The 20,208-nt window shown below is 40.0% G+C and overlaps 1 protein-coding gene across 1 annotated transcript in view; it reads right to left on the bottom strand.

Moving 5' to 3' along the window:
• Positions 1 to 306: 306 nt before the first annotated feature.
• The window catches only part of LOC122800935 (platelet glycoprotein Ib alpha chain-like), a 219,524-nt gene continuing 199,622 nt past the window's right edge, over positions 307 to 20,208 (bottom strand). Inside the window, exon 2 of the mRNA XM_044070300.1 lies at positions 307 to 3,854. Coding sequence (XP_043926235.1) covers positions 980 to 3,854 — 2,875 coding nt within the window. The 3' untranslated portion in view covers positions 307 to 979. The remainder of the gene's footprint in view (positions 3,855 to 20,208) is intronic.

Here is a 20,208-nt window from a genome sequence, read left to right as displayed (position 1 = left end):
TTGATGTAAAAAATAATTATGTTTCAGAAATATGTATCTGGGCATCTAAAACAGACAACTTTAGAACAGATAAGTGCATAGTCATATTTTTGGCAAACTAATTTTCATGGATTCAGTTATTTTGAAAAACAAAGTTTTAGGTGCAGCATACGAATGCAAAAACTTGGGTATCCCAATAACAGATGATTTTTCTTTTTCCAGATATCTAGATTTTGTAATTGATAGTACTATGAAGCAAATCATTTTACTACTCAGAAATATCTCTACAATGGATGCAATCTGAATGGCAAATTTATTTAGGTCATATACAACTGATCCTGGAATACCATAGCCCCTTCAGTATGTACACTAAAAGAGAGCTAAAATGTTTAGAGTCTGTACAAGCAAGGTTTACCAAGAGAATAAAACCAATAAAGGGTTTGTCTTGTGAATAAAGATGTAAGAAGCTTGATCTGAGTTCCTTACAATACAGGTAATATCAGGGCTGCTTTAATTTTGGCATATAAATCACCAATGATTGTAGAGCTGAGCACAACATTGATCTTGAAGATATATAAACTTAATAAAACCCTACTAAAACACATAGGCACACTAACTTAATATATTGTATAAGTAGTTTTAAGACAAAAATTAGGACAGAATTTATTACATGCACTCATTATTTAGAATAAATTACTTCTATTTATTCATCATTCTGAATCCTTCCACATTTTCAAGGAAAAGTTAAACAAATGGGTAAATGCAAATGCATTTATGGACTCAATGTTCCAAGGTGACCTTTGGGCCTGAATACTGTAACCAGGCTTATGAAATGTATGAGCTGTATGAGATGTATAAACTAACTGCCGAATAAAACTGGCCACTAATCAATGATTATTACACATTATACAGTGGCACATATACAACACAGAGTATACTGCATGCTTTAAAGGAGGAGACCATATATACATTATTATACTTACCAGTCATACCTGCAGTATTACACTTTCTTAACTAATATTTTTTTCAGCTTCACGGGTTCAATAAAGCTATAATTATATGGCATAGACTGGTAAATTAAATAACAATAATGTGCCAAAACAGTAGTGCAACCAATTTCTAGCAAAATCATAATACAGTAAGAGGAAAAAAGAAAGGCACAATAGCCAGGTTTTATGTCTATTGGCAAGTCCCAAGCTTCTGACTTAGAGTATTTTGTCTGTGCCTCACCATGAGTAGCCTTTTCATCTCCCTTAAACTCATATGGACTGATGGTTATTACTGTATCAGTATCTACAACTTCTGACTCTAAATATGTTGTTCTAATATCAGTAGGTAACATAACCAACGTTGATGCTACTGTGTTTTTAAATGCCAGGGTAACATTAGTACACCATGGTATTGTAGTTGGCAATGTCTTATTCATGTTCAGAGTTGTAGTGAGAGACACTGGCAACATTGGTTTCACTGTGTCAAAAAAGTGTTCGTCAGTGCTTGCCTCTATCATTGTATCAAATGTACTCGTCTGTATTTCGGTTACTGACTCCATTGCTATAATGGAAGACATTACTGGAGAAGACTTTACAACAGAAGAATCCACTGTCGAATTATCTAAATTAGGATCAAAGGCAGATGTTGGGAAAGTAGTGACTTCAGGATAATATAGAGCAGAAGTGCCCCCTTCTGTTGTCCCTTTTTCACTATTCTTAGTCCCGATTGCTGTAGGTACTGCAGAAAGAGAAGTGACTGAATACATTGCTGAAGTAACCACAGATGCCAAATCCACATTAGGAAGAGAATAATTTTCCACAGATGTAAACCATTCAGTAGGTGCATCATCTTCTGTTGTAACATCACTTGACATTTCACTAGTTTCTCTTGTGAAAGCCATGGTTGATAATGGCTGTGATGAATCCAAAGCAATAGACATAAACACATTTTCATTTGGAATGGATGGACTTCCTATAGCTTCACTGGAAGTGGACATTTGGTCAGTTACACTGTTTTCCGTTGTCATTTTCAAAGATGTAGCTACAGAAGTACTTGGAAAGGTTTGCGATGATGGAAAAACAGTGGGTAACTGTGTTGTATCAAACGCTGTAGATGATAGAAAAGTAGTACTTTGAAAACCTTCTTCAAGAGTCTTCTGCTCACTTACAATAGATTCTGTAGAAAACATTTCTTGTGTTGTTGTTATGACAAGATTAACATTAGTTTCTGTTTCTGAATAAGCACTGGAGAACAACTTTGTTGTATGCAAATCTGAAGATGTTGCCAAAACAATAGTTTCCATATCTGGAATAGCAGTGGAGAATAACTCTGTTGTACCCAGATCTGTAGATGTTGCTAAAACATTAGTTTCTGCATCTGAAACAGCAGTGGAGAATAGCTCTGTTGCACCAAGATATGAAGATGATGTCAAAATAATTTGATATTCAGTTGTACTTTTTATAGTCTCAGTAACTGTGGAGAAATCAGGGGATGTCAATGATTTTGTAGTAATGGTAGATGCTGATGTAGTAATTAAACAGATTAAATCATGTAAAGATAGCAAATCAATGCTTCGACCTTTAAATTTTTCAGGAGTTTCACACAGTGTATTATCCGCAGGTTTAAGCTTTTCAGGATTTTGTTTTATCCATTGGTAGAGATAATGTAAATGACAGTCGCATACCCAAGGATTATTACCTATATTTACTGAATTAAGTTTAGAGAAATTATCAAAAAATCCCTCTGGAACATGTTGCAACAAGTTTTGAAAGAGGTTAAGTGTTGTTAATCTCAATAAACTTGAAAATGTTTCTGGTTTTAAATCCTTGAGTTTATTGTTTCCAAGATGAAGGGATGTAAGCTGTTTAAGACCGACAAATGCATTATTTGGCAGTGTACTAATCTGGTTATCAGCAAAATTCAACTTTTTTAAATTTGTGAGATTGGCAAATAATTCATTTGGAATAGATGTAAGGTTATTTTTGGAAAAATCAAGTTCGGTCAGTTTATTAATCCTACCAAACAACCTGTTGGGCAGCTTTGTGAGCTGATTTGAAAATAGTTTCAGTTCTTTTAACTTTTCAAGGCCAGAGAAGATACCTTCTGGGAATTCTTCAATCATATTTTTTTCTAAAGCTAATTTTTCCAGTTTATACAATTTACTAAAAATGTTTGGCTGCAATCTCTTAATTTTGTTGCCATATACTGAAAGCTCAGTAAGTTGTGACTGGGAGTCAAAAGCATCTTCTGGAAGATCAGTAATCTCATTTTCGTACAGTCTAAGGGAAGTGAGACTCTTAAGTTTCTTAAAAATATCTCTTGGAATACTAGTAAGTTTGTTCTTGGCGAGATGTAAACGTTTAAGAGTAATTAATCTGTCAAATATGTTGTTTGGCAGGTATGATATGTCATTCATGTGTAACTGGATGTCTTCTACATTAGATAATTGATCAAAAATATTGTTTTCTAGTTTATTAATCTTGTTTCCTTTAAGGGAGAGCTTCTTCAGTTTTGAAAGATTATTGAAAGCGCCCACTGTCAGCTCTTGTAATTTATCATTACCAGATATTTCAAGTTCTATAAGATCAGGTAATGTTTCAAATGCTCCAGCTTCGACTGCAGTAACATCATTTTCAATGAAATATATTTTTTGCAGATTGGGATTGTTTTTAAAGGCATGTTTTTTTATCACTGATATGCTTGTTTGCACAAAGAAGACTTCTGTGGCAACTGCTTTCACATTTTCAGGAATTTCTCTGAGATCATTACTTCTGTAAACATCCTGATTGTCTCTTGGACATTTGAATTGAGATGTGCAGCTAACCCGGGAGTAGCATCCCTGAACAAAAAGTAGCAGCACCACAAAAACATTCAGGACAGTCATTCTGAAAAACAAAAGATACATGTCATTGAGATGTATGAAAGCATACAACTAAACACAGTTTTACAAGAGGTGTCCCCTTTTACAGAAGCTTTTTTTAATTTTTCATCATAGGTTCAGACTGGCTTGTTTTTGGAACCCATTATAAGTTCAATGCATTTAGCAGATACTTTCACGTTCAGTGGTGACAAAAGACAGCTGAAGCTTTCAGCAGTGCCATATTAAGTGCTGCAGCTGAAGCTTTTTGTGACTTAGAGGCTGAACATCTTTATAGATTTTTTCCCTGCTACCTATTTGCCATTTTACCCCTAGTGACTTGACCAACTCATCCATGTCCAATAGACAAATGCTGATCATGTGAGACCATCCTTCAGATAGCCATCGGGGGAGGGGGGGTTCTAACTTTAAGCCATATCCACACACCTCACAACACTTGATGTGTGTTAACCCTTTCAAGCATGCTTCCATACATATGCCAAGTATAGCTAAAATGTTACATGTTGCTTGACAAGTAGTGAATGGCTAGTCCTTGCATCATGTCCTATACCCTGACCTCCACTAGACAAGGTACTTTAGCATGCTATGGCAGACCATACTATCATCCTCCCTGGAAGCAGTCATTGGCTGCTTCACTTCCATCCCTTCCCACTACCATCTTCAGCATCCAGGCCACAATGTAAATTTGGTCCATGTTGGGTTTTGATAGGGTTTTATCATTCACCACAATGGAGCTGATAGAGCTGATCTGGTTAGAGGCTGGAACTCATACAAAATGTTTCATTCTGAGAAAGGATTCAAAATCAAGTATCCCAATGCCAGGTAGTTCCCCAAAACCTTCACACATCTGGCAATTAGTGAGGCCACAAGTTTACACCTTTTGTTTGAGAAAAATGTACATCATGTCAGCATGTTACCGGTCAAGTTATATGAGATTTATCTCAGAAAGTAGGAAAAATCAGTTACTTTTATGACATAATCCGGATCACTAAGGATGTTTCCATAATGAGCATTGGTGATATCAATGCTGAATTGCTACATAATCTTTTGTGCTTTTTATTCATGTTCTTAAATTGTAAAACTGCCCTCCAGATGCAGCATGTGGCCCTAGTAGCTACAAATTATAAGAATAGTGAGGGAATACAGAGCAGTAGCTAGGGAAATGTATGCCCTGGGAAATCTCCTGCAGTGGCATCCCCTCAAACCAAAGTTGGAGAATAAAAGAAAACTAAAGAGTAAAAAACAAATTCCTTTGATGGTCCAATTTACTTGTTTTCACATGTTTCATTCCTCACTTAAACAGCCAACAGCCATAATTTTTAAATAAATACATGGAGATACCACTACTAAATAAATCCCCTTTGCCCAGACCTAGCTAGGGTTCTGCATATCTATATAAAGGCAGATAATTGTGTGTGTGAGTGTGTGTGTCTGTGTAATTGTGTATATATGTCTGTATTTATAGATATATGCAAACACACACACACACACACACACACACACACACACACACACACATACACACACACACACACACACACACACACACACACACACACACACACACACACACACACACACACATATATATCTGGATATAGGTATGGACATATTCTATATATATATATATATATATATATATATATATATATATATATATATATATATATATATATAGGTCCACTTCTAAATCTTGAAAGCTCATAATCTCGAAATTCAAAATACTGAGTCCAAAATCTTGAAAATTCAAAATACTGAAAACTCAAAATACTGAATTTCATAATATTGAAAAAACAGAGTACACCAACACTTACAATATTCCAGCACAACTACATAACAAAACATATTACTCTTCTCCAACTATAAGCAGGGGGCAAACCCCCCAGAACCCCCCACACTCCCTGTGACTTAAATATATCAACTCCAAGATCACACTACACAGAAGAAAATGGCAAACATGCCATTACGTTCTTCATGACTGCTTGTTGTAACCTTAGTCATGTTCACTTTTAATTTGCTATGCAGCAACATAACTCATCTTAGTGTAGTAAAGTGCGATCTCGGAGTTGATATATTTAAGTAGCAGGGGGTGATGAGGGGTGCAGAGGGGGTTGCCACCCTGCTAATAGTTGGAGTAACTCAGAACACCAGGAACAACCACAAAAGTAGAACCAAATACAATAAAAGAAGTGGTTTGGGCACACCAAAAGTGGCTCATTAACACAATGATTTATTGAAATAAAAATTCGACACAAGCGCTTTTGCCCTGCTACAATGCAGGGCTTTATCAAGTGAATAAAAAACAAACAATCACACTCACCTAAATACCTTATTTCTTAAAAAAGGCACCGAACCATCTTAAAAATACATACCCTAAAAAACTGTATGAGTTAAAAAGCAATTTAAGCCATATTCACATTGTTCCATGTAGTGCAAGTAAAATCTTACTGAAACAATAAAGCAGCTTAAAGAACAATGTAAAACAGTGCTTTAGTGTTAATATACACTCACAATATATCTCTGCTCTATAATTTACTAGCTTTCTTTATCAGATAAGGCTTAATAGAAATATGGTCATTCAGATCTGGGGGTTCGTGGAATTTAATTTCATCTGCCAATAGGTTTCCCTACAGCTAAGCCAAATGGGCCTAAAACTCCTAACCCTTGGACCCCAAAGTTGGTTTAGACTTTATTACACACTTAGATGGGGTGGTGAAGAGGATGCGAATGACCAGAATTTTTCAACAGGAAAGGGAAAAGGAAAGAACCAATCCAAGACAAAAAAGAAGGGGAATGTATAGTTATTGGAGAAGATGGAGTGACTCTTTCCCTCAATGGCTTTAAGATTTTTAATTTGAGTGGAATAGAAATTAAACTAGAAATTTTCAACTTTTTGAAAAGGGTTTTAAATTTGTCCCTTCAGTTAGGTTTGATGTCTGTGATGCCCTTACTGAAGTGAAATTATTAATTTAGAAAATTAAACCTTGCTTTATTATTTGATCAGCAAACTAACAGGATGGACATCCCCATTAAACAGGTGAGTACATACAACCCACCCCTGCACCCTGCACTACAGGTTTTTGAAGCAGTATGTGCATCTGATATTTATGCGCTTAGCACGGATAAGAATTACAGGAGGAAGTATGGGTATAAATATAATTTAATTAGAAGAGAAAAACAAGTAATAGATAAATTGACAGGCAACAAAGAGATACGCATTATGAAACCGGACAAGGGGGGTGGTATGGTCCTGGTCATTGCCATTGATTATTCAAGTAAAATGTTAGAACTTTTAAACACTAACATCTGTGTCCCAGTCTCTATTAATGAAGTCAATATGTCTTATAGGAAGGTCGACTTGGCAATAGAGGAATTTATACTGGAAAATAGGCTCAACCAGAAATTAGGTGGAATGCTGCAGATTAAGAAGCCAAGATTGGCTTCTTTTTTGGTATCCCTAAGATACATAAGAGTACCATCAATCCACCCTATAGACCTATTGTGTCTGGAGAAAGGTCTAAAACATACCCTATAGCAACATTTTTAGACCGTTCACTTAAACACATTGTGGATGAGTACCCGCATTTATTAAAAGACTCTTGGGACTTTTTGCAGTGCACGACCCCTGAGACTTGTGAAGGAGAGATTTGTTTTTTAACCATTGACTTTATTGATTTGTTTTATTGTGCTCCTACTGAGGAAGGATTGGAGCTTTCTGTGCAATTTTAAAAGAAAAAAGCTCTTTACTTAATTTAGAGGTGAATGTGCTTGTTGAACTTGTGAGATTGGTATTACAGAATAATTACATCTATTCTGAGGGGGAGACCTTCAAACAGATTTGAGGTGTATCTATGGGGGCAGCTTGTGCCCCTACATATGCCAATCTAGTCCTCTTGAAATGGGAAATATTATGTAATTTCAACAGTGAATTTTGGAGATATATTAAATTATATCAGCATTTTTTGGACAATATTTTTGTTATATGGGAAGGACCTGAACATGTTTTAGGCTACTTCATAGAATATTTGAACACCACCACAAATTTCTTAAGATTCACCCATAAATATGACAAGATTTACATTGATTATTGGGATGTGAGAGTGGACATGATTAAAGGACGGTTAAAATCTAGGATTCACAGAAAAAGTACATTTAGTAATTGCTACCTCCTGTATATTAGTGCGTACCCATGGAAACAAAAGAAAAGTATTGTGAAAGGTCAGATGGTCAGGGCAGCTACGATGACCTCGGAAAGAAGTGACTTCTTGAATTAAATTGACTTGATTTCCAAATTATTTAATGAAAGGGGATACCCTGCCAGTTTAATTGAGGAGGTAGTATTAGAAGTCACTGAGGGATGGGGTGTCAAATATGTGCCCCATAAAAGGTGAAACAAAGCAGACCTTTTCACACAATAGGAGGGATGATGAGCAACATTTTACAAGGGCTTTAGTGGCTGAATACAATTATGCTTCACAAGGGATCAATGATTTGGTTAAAAACAATTGGAAAATGTTAAAATTCAACCCAGACATTGTGCAAAAAATAGGTGAGAGTCTCAAACTTGTCTTTAAGATGGGTACAAATTTGAAAAAAGTGCATGAAAGAAATAGGAAGGAGATAAAACACCAGGAAGAGATTGGAACTAGAAAATGTGGTAGATGTAGATACTGCAAATACATTGTTGGTAAGGAACGGATAGTGTTGGACAATAATGTGAAGTGTGTAATATAACTTTAAAAGGGGTAACTGTACGACCAAGGGTATAAGTTTACCTGGCTTTATATAAGGCTTGCCATAGTTTTTATGTGGGGAAATCTGAAAGAGAACTGGGAAAGCATACTTATGAACAGACTTATAGTATTAAGAAGAATTTGAATAATGCTCTTTGCAAACACCTTTCTGTGCAGCCTACACACATAGGGTTTTTATTTCAGATCTTAGAGCAGGTTTTTATGGACCCTAGTGGGGGTGATTTTGAGAATTGGCTTAGCTGTAGGGAAACCTATGGGCAGATGAAATTAAATGCCACGACCCCCTAGGTCTGAATGACCATATTTTGCTGCTTTCTACAGGGGTGGTGTGGACTGTCTATGTATCTAGCTAGCTAGCTACGGAAAGAAATATAAGTATTTCTTTACATAAACAAATAGAAAATGTCCCAAAGCTCTCTTTTTCAAAGCAGCCACAGCAACTAGTGCTCCCTACTCCTGCCCTGGCCATGGGTCTCCCTGGAGATTGATTCTTGGGTGACCACCCAAATCATCCCTATTATAATCCACTATTAGATGGGACAGTGGATGTCACCCAGCTTGCACTGTGCTTTGATGAAGTGGCTTTGACTGAAAACATAAAGCCAGTCAGGACACAGGGAACTGGAGCCAGGACATCATGGGCAAGGGTAGTCAAACTGCTGATAGCAACTTTTGCCTGCAGTTGCTGGCATGGACTACTGAGAATAATAGCCCTTGTGATGATACAAGTGCTCATGCACCACCCAAAATGGGGTTAGCCACAAACAGGAAAAAACACTTATCATTTTTGGGATGCTGGCAACAACATAAAGCACTGTCATGGCTGCTTGGATGATGGTCCGCCTTCATGCAGTGTAGTGGCAGATTAAGGAGAAACTTAATGGTGTGCAGGCATGGGGGTAAAATGACAGACCAAAAATACATTCTGACTAGTATTTGAAAATTACCAAAAATCAAACTCAAGAAGTGAAACCCCTTCCATAAAACAGAATAATACTGGTGTCAGTTGTTTTTCTTTTGGCTTTTCCCAGTTAGGGGTTGCGACAGCAGAACTTCGGTCCGCTAATGATTGGCAGTCAATTTTTATAGTGCCAAGGTGTCAGCCCGACACCCAACCTTCAATGAAGGCATGCCCATTCACGTGTGTCTTTCGAACACCACTCAACTGCAGGGAGGACATGCAGACTCCACACAGAAGGCGCTCCAGCTGAGAATCGAAAGGGAGAATCTCTTACTGTGAGGTGACAATGCTACCGCTGCACCACCACGGTGTCAGTAATTCTGACTATTATTAAATGTATTACCATCTTTAAACCATTCTATTCTTCCACAAGGGGATAGCCAGACATACCGTTTGTCATCATCCCTTAGTCATTACATTCATCGAGTGGATTTGGTAATAATACAGACCAGTCTAAACCTTTTTTTTGTCTTGTTTATAAAATACTATTAAATCTCATTCTGTCAGTAACAGTGGTTACAACCCTAACACGGAAAACAACAAAAATTAAAAAGTTTAAAAACATTTGAATGTAATTCTGAATGAAGGAATTAAATAAGTGAATCTAGACCTTAAGATAGCATAGCAAAATAAACAGTGAAGCCCTGAGATATGACACATACCAGCCACAATTAAATAAGCAAAAGCAGATGCAGAAAAGCTATATGAAAACTGTCTTCCTAGGCCCTTTCCCATTTCAGTCTGAGCTCAGTACCTTATGATGCTACCTTATCCATAGTAAGTGCAAACTGACTCATTTACTGTATTCACACACACACACACACACACACACACACACACACACACACACACACACACACACACACACACACAGAGACACACACACACACACACACACACACACACACACACACACACACACACACACACACACACACACACACACACACACACACACACACACACACACACACACACACACAAACATACTAATTTACAGAAAGGTCTGTTAATAATGTTCAGTTCAATAGCTCTTCATTCTTTTCATGGTAAATACTGACACCAGTCAGACCCTGTATAACATGCTGAAGATACCGTTTACTTTATTACTCTTATGTTTACATATCTGCTGCATCTCCACAGGGGAAAAGCGATTACAAGTTTTATACAGAATTTATTTATGTTTTTGTTACATATTTACTAAAAACAAAAACTGCTACAGGTTTATGTAGAGTACTTAAATAAACACATGCCTGTTAGTAATTAAGCCACTAGGCTTCAATCAGAGCCAAACGTCTGGTAATTGTATTACTTTACTGAATATTTGAAGCAGTATGTGCATTTTTATGGTGGTGGAATGAAATTATATTTTAATTCTTCCTTGCAAAATAACATTTCTGATATTCAAAATGACTGGAGATATGCTGAACAGTTTTGGATTGCCTAAATTAATACCCATCTATCATAAAATCATTAAAGAATAGTAGCAGATTATTTTTATTAATCTGTACTTCATTCATGTTAACCCATTTGGTAAACAGCAGAGGCATCCATTTCCAAATACCCTGTAACACTTGTTTTTTACAGCGATATTACCTTTTTCAAATCATAAATTGTGGAAGTACTGTTATTTTAGGCATAATGCACTGAAACAGATTTTTTAATGTTGTGTTTATTTGTTTATTTATTTCACCTGCCATTCTGCAGGCCACAATGGCAAAGATATATATCAATATATATATCAATCCCCCGGATTCTCAAAAGCTTGCATGGAGTTGTAGTGTATGACGTCAAACAGGCAATATGTCTGCCGTGCGATCCAGGAACAGCCGGCAGGGGCATGCATGAGATCTGCTAAAGCTACTCTTGCACGGACAGTGTCATGGTATGCAAATTACCTCATTTGCTGGTGAAAGCCATGCAAATGAGGTAAATTTGCAATCCAGGAAACACTAACCTGTCCATGGAAGATAAGTGTTAGCTGCAGAAATGTACTCCATTGGTAACGGAGTACCGTTCTGCAAATAGCTAAACGGAGCTATGACAACTCCAAATAAAGGATGCATACAGTTGAGGAAGCATGCCAATGGCCAAATATAAGGCTATTGGCATTTATAAATGTTTAAAAATATAAAAATTTACCTTTTTTTCCCCGATCTCCGATGTTTAAGCATAGCGCAGCACCGTGCAAAGGTGTGGAGCTTATAAAAACAAGAAAATAATTAAAAAAAAGCCAGAAATAGGCATTTTCACTAAAAAGCTTATTCTACCATGCAGGTGAATGGCAGGCTGAAGACAACATGGCCACTGAGTAGTGGTTGCTAAGGGGGGGCTCAGTGTCAGAGATGTTTCCATGCATTAGTAGGCAATCCTATGCAAATGAGGATAAGGATAGTGAATCCCAATGTTCCCCAGCATGTGAGCCATATTCCAAGAGTGTAAGAGTAGGAGTAGGTGAGTAGTAGAGTAGAATATAGATGACATCATGAGGGGGTGTATCAGAAAGGCTGTAAGCTAATTGGAGCACAGTGGCTTATGTTTGCTTTGAGTTGCTCAGGATTGCAAGAGGCGTGCCTGCAGTTGTCTTATTTGAAAACCTCAAACCAAAGGTGCACAATGCTAAGAGATAGGAAATTCCTTGCAAACATGCACACAGTATGTGTGCACATTTGTGCTTGTTTGCACGGCGCTTCCCCCTGGGCGGAAACAGAAAGGCAAAAGGAAGGAAAAGAAGTAGTAGGAAGTTAATCAAGGAGAACTAGCAGAGCTGCCACGTGAAATATATCAGAATCAGCCAATTACACAGGCAGCAGACTAGCCCAGCCCAGCACTTTAAACTCTGCAAACAGCATTCCCCCCTGTTTTTTCCCAAGAAATCTGCAACACTGCTGTATACAAAGAGGGAAAGCTTAAAAAGCTTAAGTCAGACAAAATGTTAGGGGCTGCTGTTGCTATCATAAAGCAACATGTGCAAGGTGCTGAGGGTGATGATGTTGTGAATGCTGCTGAGCAATGCACAGTGAGGAGACGGAGAAGAGTGTACAGACCCAGGTAACCTACCAGGGGCTACATGAGCTGGAGATAGTGGAGTGCTATAGAGTGGACAGAGACCTCCTACAGCAAATTGTTGAGCTGTGCCGGCCGCACCTAACACACAGAACCAACAGCTGGGAACCCATCCCAGTGGATACCAAGGTATGTGTTGGCCTAAGAATACTAGCTACAGGTACCTTCCAAAGACCAACTGGTGATATGATGGGGATTTCACAGGCATCAGCATCCCGGGTACTCCAACAGTTCCTGGATGCCATGTCAGCACATGTCGGTGACCACGTATATTTCCCCAATTCCCGTGAGGCATTGGCCAGCAATATGAGTCTTTTCCACCAAATAGCAGAATACCCTGAGGTAGTGGGTGCAATAGACTGCACGCACATACAGATCAAAACACCACCCAGTGAGCGGGGTAGGTTCTACATCAACTGCAAGGGCTTCCCCTCCATCAACTGCCAGGTCGTGTGCGATGCCCAGGGCATAATAATGAATGTGTGTGCTGGTTGCCCTGGAAGCTATCATGATTCCCACATCTGGCATCTGACACAGCTGTACCAGAGATTTGCCAATGGGAACATCCCTGATGGTCAGCTTGTGGGGGATGCTGGATACACACTGGAGCCGTGGCTGATGACACCCATCAGAAATGCACACACCTGAACAAGAACTCCATAATGAGGCGCACACACAAACAAGAAACATAACTGAGCATGTGTTTGGGATGCTCAAGTCACGGTTCCAGTGCCTGGACACATCTTGTGGAGCCTTGCAATACTCACCAACTACATATACCCAAATTGTTATGGTATGTGCCATGCTACACAATATGATCCTGTGGAAACAGCTGCAGCAGGAACAGCATGGGGCAGGGCCAAACAGCCCCCCACCATTGCCAAGGCCTGCACAGGCACAGCGTGACTCAGAGGAGGAACAACCTGAGCCTGCCCCAGTAGGCAGAAGGAGGCGTATCCAGTATGCCCTGGCCTTAGCAAAGAGGCAATACATAGCACATACACTGACTCAGTAGGAACCTTGGAAATGACACCCCTCTCTGACTCACACTTCTTGTCAATGTAAAACACAAAGGTGAGCCCTGAAGAAAAAAACAACTTGAATTTTCACACATATATATAGTATATATATGCCCATAGTGGGCATGCTCACACACTTAAACAAACGAAGCAAATGTCAGTCAACAACATACTGAAAGGTCATACTGGGCATGCTCACACACTTAGGCCATGTCTGAATACAGCAGTGGGCCACACATATCTGGCAGTTGCAATTCTTACTCTAGACACATGTCACTATTCACCAGTCCTGTCTTGCGCACACAGTGATATGAAAACAGATCCATATAATATAATATATTGGACCCCTGTCATAATCAAACTATGTAATACAAGTACTTAAGTTGTTCAAAGAAAGTGAAAATCCAAAGAAGATCAATACATCTCTGATCAGTATCATCAAGAAGCAATGAGCACTCCTAACATTATCCAAGCCATGTTCTGGCAAAAATATTGCCAAAGAGTCCATAGAGAACCATGAAGCTTTCTTTAGCTATGTCATAAATATCAATGTAAACTCATATATGAGTCCATAGAGAACCATGAAGCTTTCTTTAGCTATGTCATAAATATCAATGTAAACTCATATATGTTCTGAGTCAGTGCAAAGTGTAAATGAATACATGTACATGACTGACGTTGCCAACATCTTGTCAGACAGGTTCATACATATTTACCCCCCTCTCACTGACAAAAGGGCCCATTACCATACCTGGAGATTGTGAAAATACAGAAACCACATATACAATGGTTAAACAGCTGTATCCAAACCTAAAAACATGGTGTCTATGGGATGACATGGTGTCCCTGGCTGTGTCATATGTGAACTCCAAAACAAACAGACCCTGCACCTGAACAGTCTGTTGAGACTCACCCTCTGTACAGGATATGAAACTGTTGAATGGGTTACAGCAATGTTTGGCACACTCCACAAGTGTTGGTGCACAACAGACCAAGGGAACTATTGTCTTATAAACCTAATAAGCCTGATCTGCAAGGCCATGGAGTCCATCATTATGGAACTCATAAACAGATCTATTGGGAGCCTACAAACACGCAACCCTACCCATTTTGGTTTGGTCAGGGGCAGATCATGGTCCCTAAACCTGCTAGACAGTTTTCAAGGCAGTTTCCCAGGACATACATCAATGAAATGAGCTCCACACAGCCTACATAAACCTTGAAAAGTCCTTTTCCAACATCCCACACACATGTCATATCCACAAAATCAACAACCTGTGCATAAACACGTATGTCATCTGATGGATTGCCAACTGGGGCACAGATAGACCCCACAAGGTAAGAATTGTGGCCTCCCTGTTGGACTGTAAGCTGGTAACAGCTGTTCCCCATGGCTCAGTCCTGGGACCCCTCCTTTCTGGTGTATTCAGAAATACAGTCAAACACACGAGGGCTATGGTTAGCAAAGTTTGTGGATGACTGCAAAAAGGTTGTCATGATCGATATTTAGGACAATAGAGACATCCTTAAAAAGGGTCTCAGTCAGACAGATGTGGTGTCAAAATTATGGCCTCAGGCTAGTCATACAAATACCACATAGGTGCCAACACCCTAAATATGGAGGTAATAATAAGGGATCTATGGACACATTTGGATAGTCATCTCTACTTCCAGAAACATATTCACAAAGTGGTTAGAAAATCATGCTATGTGTTCCCACAAATTGCCATGGTATTTGCATGTAGGTCAAAGGAGGTTCCCTCTACTCATCAGTCATCAGACCCATCAGAGAGTATCACAGCACACTTGCGATGAATCTGACTAGGCACCTTCAGCAGCTGGAAAGACCACTCAAGTATCTCAACAAGAGGATTACTGGCCTCAAACAGTTGCCCCATGCAACAAGACTGAAGTTAATTCAATCTGTACTCTGTTGCATACTGTCTACTCAGGCGATCTCTGCCCAACAGACAGGTCCATGTCCAATGCAGAACTAATGTACATGCTCTATCTGAAGTAAACCCAAGCTCACTGTGCCACATACACTAGGGATATAATCATCACAACAAATAGAACATGTTGGAGGGCTACATTACTAACTCACAGACTTCCCTTGCTTTGGAACAGGCTCCCAACCTACATTAAGCTGAGTCCCCTCACTGACACTCTTCCAGAGGAACCTTGATGAGTGTATGTGAAACTGAACTGTCACACCATGGATCACTTCATCAGCTCTACTACACAGAGGCATAGGGAACTACCCACATTTGTGGTGATAGCTGCACACTCTGGCCATACTAATATATGCCTTCAGGCAGATAGCCTATTACCTACCTATGTACCTATATATATGTAGGGGCAACACAGTATAATAAGCCAAAGATGGATGAGCAGGGATGTAAGAGGGTGACCATGACAGGGAGTCATCCAGGACTGTCCCAACCAGCACACATCCCAATGGCAAAAAAAAAGACATGAGGTGTACATCTCACCCACTGTACATAATAGCCACCAGTATCTGTAAGCATTACAGTGTATGTGGCGCATGTGCCTGCTGTACAACATGACTGTACAATGAAGTACACATCTACTATCTGTAGACATGTACCTGTCACATAGGTTCATAGGTATGTAGTAGACTATCTTCACGAAGGCATATATTAGACTAGGCAAGTTGTGCAGCTTTCACCACCCCATTGTTTAGTCTCCTAAGCCCTAGTTCTAATAGTTAGAACCCTAAGCCCCTTTCTAGTGGGGCTGCTGATGTGATGCATGGCGTGAATTGTCTGTTTTCCATCCACTCATCAAGGTTCCTATTGAAAGGTGGCAGTGAGGGGCTCTGTCCGATGTACATTGGGACTCTGTTCCACAGTAAGGCAAGTCCTTGGGATGGTACTCTATCCCACCAGCATGTTGTATTCATTGTTGTGATGATGTTCATATCCCTGGAGTGTGTAGTGTGACTCAATTTTGTTATCCATAGAGGGAGCATGTTCAACAGTTATGTGCTGGACATGGCTCTGTATGTTAGGCAGAGTGTGCCTCTAAGTAGGCGATACGCAACAGAGAACAGATTAAGTTTTACCAGTTGTGTTGCATAACATAACTGTTTGAGGCCAGTAATCCTCTTGGTGAGGTACCTCTGTGGTCTCTCCAGCTGCTGGATTTGCTTAGTTGAGTACATCCAAAATGGTGCATTGTACTCAATGATGGGTCTGATGACTTAAGAGTAGAGGGCCACCACTACCTCTTTTGATCCTGATGCAAACCCTTTGTTGATTAGGTGGGCCACATAGGATTTCCTAATCACTTTAGCGACATGGTTGTCAAAGGAAAGATGACTATCTACTTGTGTCCCCAGATCCCTTATTATCTTGTCAGTTTTTAGGGGGTAACACCTATGTTGTAGTTTGTGGGTACTTTGTTTTCCCCAAAGGGGATTACTATGCATTCTTTCACATTGAGCTTGAGGCCATGATTCTGACACCACACATCTGTCTCATAGAGTCCCTTCTGGAGAATATTTTTGTCATCCATGGAATCTATTATGGCAAACACTTTACAGTTCCCAGCAAACTTAGTCAACCACAACCCTCCTGTGTTGGTATGTACTTTTGAGAAGTTTATACCAAACAGGAGGGGCTCCAGGACTGAACTCTGGGGGACACCAGTTATTACCGGCATAGAGTCTGACATGTAGCCATCGACTCTAAATTTGTGGGATCTATCTGTGAGCCAGTTTGCAATCCATCTTGTGATGTATGGATTTATGCCCAGGTTGGTGAGTTCATCTATGATACCTGACTGGGGAATGGTGTCAAAGGCCTTAGCGAGGTATAGGTAGGCTGTGTGGAGCTCCTTTCAATCATCTGTAGCCTGGGTAACTGTCTCAAAGAAATCCACCCAGTTCAGGAGGCGTGATCTGCATTTGACGAAGCCAAACTGGGTGTGCTCAACTGTGTGAAGGTTCCCAAGGTCTTTATTGTTGACTTCCATTATGATTAGCTTCATTGCCTTGTAGATCAGACTCATCAGGCTCATAGAGCGTGAATGCCAATGGTCTTTTGTGGGCCCCACCCCTGTGAAGTGGGAAGAACATTGCTGTGCAACATTCTATGGGTACATATCCTGTAGAGAGGATGTAGAGAGAGGTGTAGGTATCCTTGATGAATATGGATACATCCCCACCCTATGTGCTATGATCCAGGTTCTGATGCTGGAATGTATGGAGTGAGGAGTATGCTGGTAGTGCTGGTGTGCTCTCTGGAGCCTTGAACTAGGTTTCTGTTACTGTACAGATATCAATATTCTCCATACTGAGAAGTCCCTTGAGTGTGTGCATTTGGAGGCTGAGACTTCTGGCAATGAGCAGCATTTAGCTCACCTTTTGGTTATTTGTGTTGGTTACGGGGTTTGGTTTGTCCTGAGTGACCGGTGTTCCACACCTGAAGTCAATGCCTCATTGGTCCAATCCGACCATAAGCTAATTACCCTACATATCCACATTCTGCCCCCACCCCCATTAAGGAAATCATGTTAAAAAATTCTCCAAAGCCAACTTCTATCTTCTTAAGACAGAAGTGGTGAACTTCATGACACCCATGCAGATGGAGAATGCAGTTATGACTACTGAATCATACACAATTGCACTTTATAAGCACTTACATGAGTGCATGGATCATGCTATCCCAAACAGAACCAATATGCTATCCTCCAAGAAAAGGAAGCCAATCTGGTGGTCCCCAGCCATAAACAAACTGTACAACAGAAGGAAGAAACTGTTGCAAAAGAGAGTAAAATCCCATGAGTGGAGGAGCTCCCTGGTCAGCCTCAGTAAGAAGCTGCGATCTCTGATAAAATCCTCCAAAGCTAGTTATGAAAACAAAATCGCCACTGATTCTAAAGACAACCACAAAGCATTCTATAGCTATGTCATGAATATCAATGGCAACACTCAGATCTGCTCTGAGTTACAGCACAATGGCACTAAATATACAGACCCAACTAATATTCCAACATCCTGGCAGATAGGTTCAGTGTTAACGTTACCCCCCTCTCACCCATGAAAGAGCCCATCTCTATACCAGAAGAATGCAAAGCTCCTGTAATCATGGCTGCACAGGTAAAAACCACACTCTCCAAAGCCAGGAACACAGCATCCATGGGACCAGACAACATCGCAGGCTGTGTTCTACACAAACTACAGAAAGAACTGGCACCACACCTAAGTAACATGTTCAGTCATAGCCTTACCTCAGGCTTTGTGCCTGCTGAATGGTGCACAGCGACGGTTATCCCACTACACAAGGGGGGAGCCACCACAGACCCCAGGAACTAGTGCCCCATTAGCCTGATGAGCCTGATCTGCAAGGCCATGGAACGTATCATCATGGAACTTATAAACAAAGACATTGGTAATCTCCAAACTCTGGACCCCAACCAGTTTGGGTTTGTAAAAGGCAGATCATGTCTCCTAAACCTGATAGACTTCTTTGAAGCAGTCACCAAAGCCGTAGACAAGGGTAAAGTGGTCCACACAGCCTATGTAGATCTTGCCAAGGCTTTTGACACCATCTCCCACGCTGGAATTATAGATAAACTCACTAAACTAGGTATAACTTCCTATGTCACAAGATGGTTTGCCAACTGTCTCACTGACAGAACCCACACTCTGAAAGTAGCAGACTCCAAATCCAACTTCAGACCAGTGACAAGTGGAGTACCACAGGGTTCAATTGTGGGTCCTGTCCTGTTTGGTATCTACTTCCCTGAAGTACAGGCTAACACAGAAGGTCTTTGGCTAATGAAGTTCACAGATGACTGCAAACTAGGAGCCATAATCGAAACTCTTAACGATGTGGACTTCCTACAAAAGGGCCTCACTGAGACAGATGCCTGGTGCCAAAGCCATGGCCTCAAGCTCAATGCCAAAAAGTGCATTGTCATCCCCTTTGGTAAAAACTCTGTACCCATGAACTACAACATAGGCGGTAGCATACTTAACACTGAAAGTGTGATAAGAGACCTTGGGACACAGGTGGACAGTAGTCTCTCCTTTGATAATCACATCGCCACAGTAGTCAGGAAATCCTTCTATGTGGCACACCACATCACAAAAGGTTTCTCATGCAGAAAAAAAGAGGTCATTGTTCCCCTCTACTCATCGCTCATTAGATCCATTATAGAGTACAACGCCCCTTTTGGTATGTACCTCACAAGACATCTACAACAACTGGAAAGGCCACAGAAATACCTCACAAAGAGGATTACTGGTCTCAAACAGATGCCCTACACAGACTGTCTCAAAAAACTCCAGCTTTACTCTGTCACATATCGCCTACTCAGAGGTGTTCTCTGCCTAACATACAAAACTATGCCAAACCCAGAGCTGTTGGACATGCTCCACTTAAAGAAATCCCAATCCCTCCGAGCTACATGCTCTAGGGACCTAAACCTTGTCACTACAATAAACAGAACATGCTGGAGGGATAGATTCCTGTCCCAGAGACTTCCCATACTAAGGAATAAACTACCTATCTATATCATACAAAGCTCCTCATT

The sequence above is a fragment of the Protopterus annectens genome, chromosome 4.part1 (assembly GCF_019279795.1).
Source record: "Protopterus annectens isolate FY-2018-M chromosome 4.part1, PAN1.0, whole genome shotgun sequence".
NCBI classification, from domain to species: domain Eukaryota; kingdom Metazoa; phylum Chordata; order Ceratodontiformes; family Protopteridae; genus Protopterus; species Protopterus annectens.
The sequence above is the reverse complement of the archived record's forward strand: the minus strand, read 5'-3'. Positions and strand labels throughout refer to the sequence as shown.